Raw genomic sequence first — 12243 nt, 5'->3', positions numbered from 1 at the left:
CTGATAAACTGATGCCCCTTGAATGCATTTCCTTTTTTTCACCTTTATATGAAAAGAAATCTCCCTATTGGTTCAGTCTCAACACACCCTCCGCCTCCTTTTGCCCGGTTTCCCGGGCAACCAAGTCAGGGTGGAGGAAAAGAGCAAATCATGTGAGGGCATAGCATCTCTGTCTCTCTCTCTCTCTCTCTCTCTCTCTCTCTCTCTCTAGCTCTCTCTCTCTCTCTCTCAGTGTGTGTTTGTGTATGTGTGTGTGTGTGTGTGTGTTTGTGTATAAAGCGTCTCTCTACATGCTTTCAGTTCACTCTCAGTTCTCTATTGCATTGCAGAGACGACGGACTCAAGTCTGTGGAGAGGGGAGGGGGACATGACCACAGGAGATTCTTGAGAGACGATTCTGTGACCTTCCCTCTCTTCCTTCTTTCTTTTTTTCATTCTTCCTTTCACAATGTGTTTTGGCTCTCTTTCCTTATCTCCTCCTTCATCTTCTTAAGAATTGTTCTGCTCTGCTTGGACGGTGGCTTCATCGATGCAAAATGGGTTGTGGCAATTCCTCAGTTACTGGCGGCACAGGAGGGGGTGAGTTTCAAGTATCTGTAGAAATATAAAATACATATATGTTTGTGTGTGTTTGTGTGTGCAAGAGAAAGAAAGGGAGAGTGTGGTTATAGGTCAGAGTGTGTGGGAGAGCGTTGTCAATGTGTCTACATCAAGGGGAGACAGTGTTTTGAATGTAAATTATGTGTGTCAGGGTTCCCTGTGTTTGTGTGGGAGGGGGGGGGGGGGGTCCCAGTGTCTTGATTTCATTCATAAAGGAATAAACAGCATCATACCATCACATATGTTTATGCCTCCACATGTAAAATTATTGTGGCGTTTTGCAACATTCTGGCAGCCACTCTGCAGTGTGTTTGCTTGTGTGGCAGTTACTTGCTGTGGTCTCAGTCACCAATGCTGGGTTGAACCTGAAGGCTCTCCCATGTTCTGAGACATCAGAGCACAGGAATGTGTCGCTCTGGTAATGATGGGAACACTGATACTGTGTCGTCATCATTCCTCATTGATCTTTTCTTTTAACCTTCGTGCGTTTTTTCTTCCTCTTTGTGTGTTTGTGTCGGTTGCCACGGATTTTGAGGATGAAAGACAAACAGTTCCTCTGACATTCAACCTCTTTTACCCCCCCCCCTGACTGATACTGGTTGTGCCTGGGAGCAGTTGTCTTTGAAATACTCCCGATCAAATGGCCAGGTTTCATTCATAAAGCCTGGAGAACACATATGAGTGGAGGAAATACTTTATCTCATGCTTATACTAACACTAACTGTGACTTTTCATTTAATAACACATCACTGTGTTGATTTAGGTTGATACAACAGGCTTCCTGTTTTAAATTATGCAGAGCAAATCTCTGGACACTACAAAGCAGAAAGCCACTGACAAACTACTGAAACAGACCCGTTGTTGCCTTTCGGTTTAAATCTGCTCTTCGTGGACGTTAAACATCTTTGTTGTTGCGTTGTGAGTACGTCTTGTTTATGAAGGCCAGCAGCTGTGTTTATTTCAGTGCAGCAGGCCTTATCCATTTTCTGCTCCTTAGTAGAGATCAGCGTTCAGCACAATGTCAAGGACGCGTGACATCCTGTCACTTTGAAAAACATGGTCCAGGGGCTGCTCTCATTTGTCCGCGCAAGCTGACACAACGCTAAAGCCAGTGGACGCCCTCTCACCGATCTTGCTCATATTTATATTTTTTTAAACTAAGAAGATGAATTGTCTCTACACAATGTAGTTTTATGTCCATTTAGGAACAATTTTGGGGTGAATATAATTTGTAAAAAATAGGTATATATATATATATGTATTACAATTGCGTTTTCCAGTATTATCATTCAGTATTTGTGCAAACACCACCCCCGTTTAGAATTGATACTATAAATAGTATATGAATGTTAAATAATTGGTTTATAAAAGAGTTGTAGGCTGATTTAAAGGTGCAGGATGTAGAATTAAACTTAAACTAACAATTTAGTAGCACTTAAATGGCAGTAAATTATTGTACTTTGTAGTTTGGCTTTCTTGAGGAAAATAGTACTTTCTGGATTATTGATGTACTGGGTTTTACCCTCCTTGTTGAATGCAGCTATTGTAAGCTGCTTTAGATCAAAGCAACAGCTTAATGAAATGTAATGTAATATAATGTAATCTAGGGGTGAAAACGCATGTTGCAGCTGAATAGCCCTCACTTGACCCTCGCCTTCCAAACATGGAGGAGAACCTGTGGTAACCTTCACTTGTCATAAAAACTCAAAAGTTGTTCTGTTTGTCCAGTCCGGATTACCATAAAAAAAGGCCTCTATAGGAGGGACCCTCACCTGATGTAAATATTTATATATAAGTATTTAAATGTACAGGGCCCATTTAATTGACTTGCAGAAAAGAGAAGGAAGCTCTAGGTGTGTGTCCTTACATCCTGGCCTGAACATAGAGCAGCACAATGTAATTCTATAAACACTTCAAATGTCTAAAGTACAGTGTTTGTTGTAACACACACTAAATGTTTTGCAAATGTCCCGGAGGAAAGGTTAAAGGGAAATGTTTCTATTCATTTCAAAGTTCTCTGCTCCCAGGCATTGTCCAAATCCCAACCACAACCGAAGTCATTCAGTATTCAGCTTTCAAGTGGAGTCACACCAGAATGTTCCAATTTTAATCTATGGTCATAACCAAACTCTCGACGACTAACTTGATGCACCGTATATCACATCGCTCATCCCCAGTCTTATGCAGCCAGATGTGCTCCGCACAAAATGAATGAGCTTTTGTTTGTCTGCTGAATGGCCCCTGTGTCATGTCAGCAGACTCGAACCTTGACGTGAAAGAAAAAACACAACTCTCCATTTCTTTCACAAGGTCAGAATTTGCGGTTTTTCTGTCTACTGTAATTCTCTTAATTTCAAATGCTGCATGTCAGTGCGTATAAGGGGCGACACCAAGGGATGAACTTTTGAAATCCAGGCATTTTGTACTTTACATTTACAGGAGCATGTCCTCCGTCACCCTTCAGAGGCTGAGGAAACTAAAAAATAAAAGCCTACTGATTAGACTACAATTAGGGAACATACAAATGCAAATGTAATCATTCAAATTGACTTGAGTTATGCAAATGATCCCAAAGATTTTCCACTGAAGCATTACACCTAAATTATAATTTTAATATTTATTTAGTTTGACCATTGGTTTTATGTTGTGAAATTTTTATATAATGTATGTGTTAATATATTTCCTTGCTGATTTGCATATATGGTGGTCAGGATGGGTAATGGGGGAATATAAAGGGCTGAATTTTGGTCATGTGGGAGTGGGGTTTGCAATGCAGGTGTTGCATGTAATAAATGTTATTTTAGGCAACAAAAGCACTCTGATACAGTGGTAAATAATAAAGTAATGTGTCATGTCTAATATATTAACATGACATCTGTCTTGCTTTAAGCTACTGTCGACTCAAATATTAAAACCTCAAATATGATTCAGCTGATCACTCCTCGTTCAATTTGCTGTTGGAAGTTAAATCCAATGACTAAGAAACTATGCCGTACATTTTGTACATAACAAGCCTAAATACACACTTAATGAAATTCTATCTGAAATGTATTTATTGAGTGGCTGCTGATGAATGAACGTGTATGGTGGTTGATTTTAAAAACATTAAACTTCAGGAGCACTGTTAATGTCATTGTATATCCTGTACAACTACAATGAAGCTATTAAATATATATCTTCTATTCTAATATTTGCTACATCAGATGCATGACAATTTAGAGAACTCTCACTGTGCCTCCTTGGAATAGATGAATGAGTGAACGAATGGGATGTTTGCCGCTTTATTTCTCAATCTGTAAATGTGACCTGCAGTGATTGAGCAGCAGAAGAGGAAGACATGCTGCTGGTATCAGTCCACAGAACCAGTGCAGCCTCGTTTAACTAAAGAATCAATTGTCATTGATGAGTCCCAGCTGCCCAGCCTGTTCATTAAACGTATCACGTGTCTTAATAGCTCTTAATTCAACACCGCACGTCCCTAGACTCTAAACAATTCACGTGCTGTGTGTGGAGCCGGTAAGAAAACGGTTCCTGAGATACTGCTTCCACAAACAGAAAGAGATTTCTAGAATTTGTATGGATAATGTTCAGATTTGTACGTTTGTCCTAATTCGGAGGGGGGGGGGGGGGGGGGTATTGCAACTTGGAAGGAAACAAATGTCTGGGCCATGAAGTAAACACAAAAGGCTTCATTATTAGTGATGTAACAGATACACATTATAAATTAAATATTGTCTTTTCCTGTGTTTTCAGGGCCAGCAGAAGCCTCCAAAGAAGAGTAAGTACAACAGTCATTTTCTGATGATTTCTAGTGCACATGTGCCCCCCCCCCCCCCCCCCCCCCCCCTATGGCCTCCGGGCTTTGAGTCTCACTGTGTCTTTGGCCAACTTTGGTTATGTACAGAATGGGATGTTGGAGAGTAGCAGCTCTCTCTGTGGTTTCCTGCCATGGACACTAATGCTCTAACACAACAGTGCACGAACAGAGATGTTATCATACTCCAATGATTCCTTCAGGCCTTTCACTGGTTATCTCACTGATCACATCCACTTCTAGACAGAGAAGCTCCAGAACAACACTGTCTCCTTCGATGACTGTTTGCTGTCTATTACTGTGCCCTGATGAACATCGATTAAAATTCACTGGCTGCATTTCCAGCTTCTTAGAAATCTGCGCCTCTTGATAGTAAGTCCAGTAAGATCCAGTCTTTGTTAAATATTAGAAGGTGCTTCAGTGATCAGTAAATTGCAATTAGGTACCTTTCTCAAAGTGAGAGTAGCTCTGACCTAAAAACCTCTGGTTTCATTAGGGAAGGTTTGATTACTCCTGAATCCAAAAGGTTAATGTTCATGTCATCACACTGGGGGTTCACATAATTTCTCCAAAATTCAGGGTTCATTATGCTATGTTCTTCTTTTTTAGATTAAAAAGATTTGCTTTGATTTATATGATAATTTTGAATAGGCATGTAACACCTATATTTGACCTCAGGTAAATCTAGATACAGTGAGAATTATGATTTAATGTCGATTTTGTATAATTTTGTCGGTATAGCAACTATGAAAAATAACTTTTTAAAGATTTGGCTCTTTGTTTGCAGTTTTTGTAGCTTCACTTCAATGATGATGATTCATTTTCATCTCTCCTTCACAAATCAACAACACTAAACTTTATATATTCAGTGTCAGAAAGGAGATTCACTATAAAGGGATACATTGATATGAAAACATGGAAGTGTTGAACTGTCCTTTTGGTTAACACAAAAAAGTTGTTTCTTTTCATGCTTTTCTGTGTTAGCTTTAATCAAAGCTTTGGGAGGAGCAGCATCTCCAAAGCATTTCCTGGAATCAGTGTGTGTCTGTGTGTCTGTGTGTCTGTGTGTGTGTGCACTTCTTGATAACAATCTAAGCAGCCAGCACAGGACCCATGAGAGCTGACAGCAGTACACGACTGACTAACTGAGGTTAATCACTTCTTCTGAGGACTGTGGTGCACAGCAAAAAACACACAAACGCACACACACGCACACGTGCACACACAAACACACACACACTCACATACACACACACACACACACACACACACACACACAAACACACACATTGTGACTGGTTGTTCAGTCGTCTGGTTTAAACCTCAAATCAAATTTTGCATTTGAGATTTCCCAGAAGAGAATGAGCTGTTTTCCCTACAGGGCTAATGAAGCGTACCTCAAATATTTTGCAAACATGTGACCTTGCCCCTGCAGTTCATTGTTTACAATCTTTACAATCTGCGTCTCATGACTTTCTTTGTTTATGAAGTTTTATTGAGCTGACCTGACCTGTGGTTCTTCTCTTTATCAGGACAGAGGATCCTCCAGTAGACGATGAGAAAAGAAGGTACTTTATTACATGTCTCCAGTTAATTCTCTGCAATTATTATCTATTAATGATAAATAATAATCATTGAATTATTTACATTACATTTACGCCGATATGTCACACCAGGAAAAAAAAGAAAAGAAGGTATAACTAAAATAATAAATTAGAATTGAAAGATTTCAACTTGCTCTTGACTTATTTATGTTACTAGCAACACTTTTATTTTACCATACACATCTTAAGAGATGTAGTTATTCTACATTACAATTGTTTTCAAACTTGGTTTCAAAGAGGATGGATAGACTGTGAAATGATCTTATACCCATTCTTTATAAATAAGTGTATGGTGCTCACTGTCTTTATCCACAGATATTATATTAAATGCCCAACAGTCCCTTTGAAATTCACCAGATCCAGATTTTTATTTGTATCTGCACCTCAGATAGTTTTTCATAAAGATTCATGTACTATTCTCAGTTAAAGAATGTGAAAAAAAACATCCTGTGTCCGCCGCCAGATCAAGATCTGCACCAACCTTTTAATGACTGTTTCCTGACCAATTTCAAATGCATGCCCTGGTGATCTGTCCAGTTGTGTAATCCTGCTGAAAAACTGTTGAAAACACTGAAACACATAAGAAGTTCCTGACATCACAAAAACCTTATTATGATTAGAAATGTTTGATACATGTCAAGAACAGTGGAAAAGACAGAAATATAAATCAACATATATTATAATTTATCAACACATGAATCTATATTCAACTGAGAACGAACATTACATAATCATTAACTCCTCTCTTCTCAGGAACTATGGTGGCGTGTACGTGGGTATACCTGCAGACATGACCACTGTGGCTACTAGTCAGTCCAAGTCCACACATTCAGGTAACGTATCTCTGACACATTCGAATCCCATGTTCTGTCAACTGATAACTGAACACATCTTTGGCATGATAAAGTGTAGGCTATATTAGGATGGTACCTCTGACAGTGATGAGCATCTTGGAGTGAAGCACCTCGGGGGGTATGGAGAGGAATAATACCTGCTGGCCGAGGCAGCGCTCCATGAAACCACATGTCGCCTGCAGAGCCTTCAGTTTCCTCTGACCTTTGTATTTTGCTAAATCTTAATGAGGAGCATCCTCTTCATTATTAGCCTGAGTTCTGTGGAGATGAACATAGTTCCATTGACCTCATAAAAACCCAATAATATAATTTAATTTTCCTATTTTATTTATATTTGCTGTTCATGTCTTATTATTAGTTTAAAGTGTTTTGTGTTCAGTTATTTCCCCAGCAGTCTTCATAAATTTATTTTTGAACAAACACAGGGTACAGTGGACTTCATACTTTTACGTAACCGCCTTTCTAACAGAGAAATGTACAATGGCAGAGACGTCTCAATTAAGCGCACACAGAAGTAATAACATAACTGCTGTCATTTGTGTAAAATGGGATGCTTGTCTATTTGAGGTGTTGTGGTATAGGAAAAGGGAGAAGGCACATGTGCCCTAACACCTCCAATAACAAACAATAGCTTTTTTGACCGCAGCAAGAAAAAGTAACTGTCAGCAACTCTACACGTTTCATTGTCATCACTTGTTGTGGCTTACTTCCGTTGTGATTATGTTTCCGTTGTGTCACTTTTGCAGTTGCATTGGGACTTGCCTTCATATTTTCTGTCAATGCAATGATAAAGCGTGACATGTTGTAATGTGACCCCTGTTAGGAGTAAACAAGCTGTAGTATTTTGCCCTCCTGAAGGCCGTCCTCCTGGTATGTTGGTCCTTGTGCTCATCAGGGTTAACGCAATAATGAATTTATTGTCCTGGCCTCTGGCACAAGTATTGACTCACCTCTTTTTTCCATTGAGGTTTCCCAAAATTCACAATGCTTGGAAGAGTATGTGTGGGTGTTTTCAAGCACAATGTGGACATTGAAAAGATAAAGCAGAGGCTGAATTTGGGTACTGATTCTGTTTTTTTACTTCATCCTTTTGCAGACTAGCAGCGGCTAGAGGAAAGTCACCACGGGTACACGGCTTGCTCAGCTCTGCGTCATGTGATGCAAACGACTTCATCCTTTGTCTCAGCAGGATCCTGCATATTCATTCACCTAGAGTTACTGACGTTATAATGTAAGTGCTCTGAATCTCCACACACTGGCAAAAACTCTCAGGCTTTAACACTCTTCATTGAATGAGGACGTCGCCCCATGGAGTCATGTGACGCACAGTGGAGGTCTGCACATGGCATCCCTCATCATCACCCTTCACTTTGCAAAAAAAAGGAAAAAGATGAGCATCAGAGTAGAAAAAAGTGCCCACCCTAGGACTGGCAGCTGAGGGCGGTGGCAGCAGCGGGCATTGCGACGGCCATCTTGAAACGTTGTCTTTCTTTCTCAGGAGAAGACAGGGGGAACACAGCCAGCTCACTCACGTCATGAACTGCCAGGGACTTGCTCACATTCCCTGTTGCCCTCTGCAATAATAATCACTGCTCAGTTATTTCTCTGAAACACCATCAATGATTCATAGTGTGACGGAGACAGAGAGAATCCTCAGTTTCACAGACAGCAGACACTTCCCTGATAATGAGTCACAGAACCTTGCATTGCATAAATTACTGATATCCGTTGACACTGGGCTAAACTCTCATAACAGAAGTGAAATTAGTCTAAGGTGTTTTTATTAGACTCCCCTGCACCTAACTATCCTTTGTGTATCAGCCGGGTCATACCTGTTTGTGCCCCAGACTGATGATGTAACATCGGCATATGATTCATAGATGAGTTCTCTCTCTCTCTCTCTCTCTCTCTCGCTCTCTCTCTGCAGAATGTTTTTTTGTTGTTTTCTCCCCCAGAAGAACTCTCGGTAGATCTGTCTCAGAATATAAGGAAACACAGTTGGTTCATATCTCACAGAATAATCTGATTTTATACAGCAAAAAATCCTCACATGATCTTCAGCTCCAAAAAATATAATACATAGGACCCAGAGTATGAATGGAAGCAGACATTATACCCCTGCCCCCCTTGTCTTGGTTTATTGCATTGCTTTGTAACTCATGCACTGATTTTATTACTTTTTGTAAACATGATGTATATCAAACTTTTTTGTGAATGTTGTTTTACTGCGTGTATTTTTTTTAATGATGAGGCTGTTTTTATTCATTTTACTAATTGTCCACAAATCCTATAAGAAAAACAAAAATCCATCCAGTATCTATACATCTTATCCTTTTGAGGGTTACATGGGGAGCTAGAGCTAAATCCCAGCTGAGATGGGAGGAGAGGCAGGGTTAACACTGGCCAGCAAACAACTGGTCTTCAATTAATCTAATTCCATTCTGCATGTCTTTGGACTGTGGGAAAACCCCATGCACTCAAACTGGGAGCAATCTTGAGGTGAGGCCACAAGATCCTTTCTCTTTTCTTTTGAAGTTTGCTTTTCTGTCCGTAGCACTCAACGATCATTTTGGGTATTGGAGAGGTAAATAGATAGATAGATGGATACTTTGTTAATCCCGTGAAATCCTTGAATTGGTCACAAATAAGATAAAAACTAACAACTGCTTGAGAATCAGTAAAACGTGCATTTGTTTGGCTCTATTTTCAGCTGTGGAGAACTTACAGCAGGATGGTGTATGTGGGTCTGACAGTAAATGACAGTGCCCAGGAACATGTCATGCACAAGACTATCAGACTACATAATTTGATAGTACTCATACAACTATGGAGAAATTAGATACGTCATGCTTTTAACACGAAACTTGTTTGAAGGATCAATTCATTGTTAGTTTTGGATATTTAATGGAATTTGATGACAATATATGGAATGTATATAGAATTATACTAGCCCCAATCCTCTAATGGCATATTATAGTGTCACACACACACACACTCACACACACACACACACTTCATACATTCCTGGAAGGGTATTTAGGGCCAAGGTCATTCGTCAGCCAGGCTCTTGTCTGTTCTCTCCTCCAATGATTGTATCCTCTCCACTCACCAGGAGCCTGGAGGAGTGTGAAAATAAGCCGCCTTCCATCAATTGAGATTCAAGAGATGCTCAAAAAAATATGTGTAGCCTTGACTCCCTTGAAGGACCAGTACAAAGCTACTCTTGCCCTGGCACCCTGAGGAAAATGCAGTTAGGAGGTCGCCATGCCTGATCCATGAGCCATGTAAAGCATTTTCAAATATAAAATACTATTTAGCCTCTGGCTCGGCTCAATATTTGAATGTTATAATTTACTGAGAGACGTGAATCCATAAAACCATAGACTGTATTTAAGACAAACAACCCTGACTGAGATGCCAGATGATAATTGTTAAATTGTTTTAATGATAAGGAGTGCCATTAGGACCTTGTGTTGTCTGGACCGGTCCCCACAGACATTGCTGCTGGGAAGAGACGCAGCCCTGGAAGTGACTGACAAGCAAAACACAGACCGGAGCCCAGGAGATGTCGCCTACTGCCCCGCTTGGTTACTGAGACAGAGAGAGACGCACCATAGAGTTATTTGTTGACATCAAACTTATAGAGGAGAGGGCACACAATTATCTGATTGCATTTCGAGCAATTCACCCTTGTAGTGTATATTTATTTAATTTCTCTTTTTGTGACCAAGGATAATTCTGCTTCATCCTCTTATTGGCACCTGTTTTGACAGGAGGGGGCAGCAAGGTCCTTTCGTAACTTATTGGGTCCTACCCCACACCCCGTATAAGTCTATGTGGACTTCTGTGATTACTGTTTATGTGTGTTTTCACGAAGATGCAGCTCAGAATGGAAGACAACCATTTGCAGCCAAGCTTTCGGATTTCAGTGTCTTATCACTGTAAGCCATTTGCCATTATTGCTGCAGGGTTCACCTGTCAAGAGGTTAAATACACCACAGATACAAAGAGCTGTTTTATGTACTCTGTAACTTGTACTTTATATTTCTATACTCTATTTCTACCCTTTTCTTTGATTTCTACCTTTTCTTTCGCATCAGTCCCTTTACCAGAGGCTGCTGGCTTGTACACAGTGTCTTCCTGCCTGTCTCTCCCTCTTTTATCAGCCCCTCTTTATGGTTTTCCCTCCTGAATATGATGAATGTCGTTGCCTTTGCCTCATTCAATTAGTGTAACAGGTATAAGGGGGCAGGATGCTGATGAAAAACAGAGTCCAATGTTGTTTGGTTGTCGTAAAGATGGAGGATGTGTTTGAGAGGTTAGAGAAATAGTTGGACCACTCTCACATATCTACATTAAATATGAGGCCACTGCATGGTCAGATACATTGGCACGGCATGGAGTCTGGAAACAGATGCAATCAACTGGAATAACTCCTGCCAACACATTTAAATATAACTATCTATCAACATTTAACAGTTTAATTACCTTTCTCACAAACCAGATACATCATGCGCAGGCAGATGCTTTGTCTTTGGACTGAACCAGGCTAGCTATATCCAGTTCATGCCAAGCTATACTAACTGTCAGCTGATCATACCTGGATGTTAACTGTATCGATATAAACATCTTCTCATCTAACATCGAACTAAATCACAACTGAGCACATAATGTCTCTAAACTATGTCTCTAATGTCCACTGATGCGGAAATTAACGCAAACAACTTGTTGTCAATGCAGCTATGAATTGTTTTAGATGAATGCACTGAAGAGGATGTGTGTGTGTGTGTGTGTGTGTGTGTGTGTGTGTGTGATGTATAATGTGGTGAGCTGCTAGGGGAAGGCTTAGGAGACCCAGATGTGTTTCAGCAGACACAGTTTACTGATGCATCAAGGAGAGAAGAGACGGACGGCATGTGATGCCACCCTGTGAAGGGTCTCCTCTCCAGGGCATAATAACACCCAAAATATCCAGTCATCCCCGAATAGATGTTCAATCACCATATCCATCAATGATGCTGATATGTACAGCTTGTCTGTGGTCGTCTGATTCAATTATTTATGATTAAACACTTTTATATTGTCCATGCACAGCTGTGGTTATTGATTGTGGTTCTTTGCTGAAATGTATCTGCCTTTAGCGATCGATAACTTGACAGATTATCTGTGTTCTTAGTGAGTGTTAGAGGCCAAATGACAGAAATCAAGTGAGGCTGGCTGAGTAGAACATTTGTCATTATTGAACCCAAGGCCTCTGAGCAGGCCTCCTGCAGCACTATCAATCACAGCACCATCTCAGTAATAGACTGTGTTGGGAGTGCACGCTGGAAAGGGAGGGAAGGAGGAGAAGGTTCCACCTTCCTCTTCCTCA

General features: G+C 40.3%; 1 protein-coding gene across 1 annotated transcript; it reads left to right on the top strand.

The window, feature by feature from the left end:
• The first annotated feature begins 271 nt into the window (after positions 1 to 271).
• LOC133955628 (overexpressed in colon carcinoma 1 protein homolog) lies at positions 272 to 11957 on the top strand. Its single transcript, XM_062390556.1, has 5 exons — positions 272 to 579; positions 4354 to 4378; positions 5947 to 5982; positions 6772 to 6851; positions 7969 to 11957. The coding sequence occupies exons 1-5, from the start codon at positions 537 to 539 to the stop codon at positions 7971 to 7973; spliced, it is 189 nt and encodes a 62-aa protein (XP_062246540.1). The 5' UTR covers positions 272 to 536; the 3' UTR covers positions 7974 to 11957.
• The last annotated feature ends 286 nt before the right edge of the window (positions 11958 to 12243 follow it).

Source organism: Platichthys flesus, chromosome 6 (genome assembly GCF_949316205.1).
Source record: "Platichthys flesus chromosome 6, fPlaFle2.1, whole genome shotgun sequence".
Classification (NCBI taxonomy): domain Eukaryota; kingdom Metazoa; phylum Chordata; class Actinopteri; order Pleuronectiformes; family Pleuronectidae; genus Platichthys; species Platichthys flesus.
This window is presented reverse-complemented; position numbering and strand designations above follow the sequence as displayed.

Excerpts from the sequence above, each read along its gene's own strand:
- LOC133955628 (XM_062390556.1), top strand. The coding sequence starts at position 537 with ATGGGTTGTGGCAATTCCTCAGTTACTGGCGGCACAGGAGGGG. Across the intron at positions 4,379-5,946 it reads GCAGAAGCCTCCAAAGAAGA|GACAGAGGATCCTCCAGTAG; the intron begins GTAAGTACAACA and ends TCTCTTTATCAG. Across the intron at positions 5,983-6,771 it reads GTAGACGATGAGAAAAGAAG|GAACTATGGTGGCGTGTACG; the intron begins GTACTTTATTAC and ends CTCTCTTCTCAG.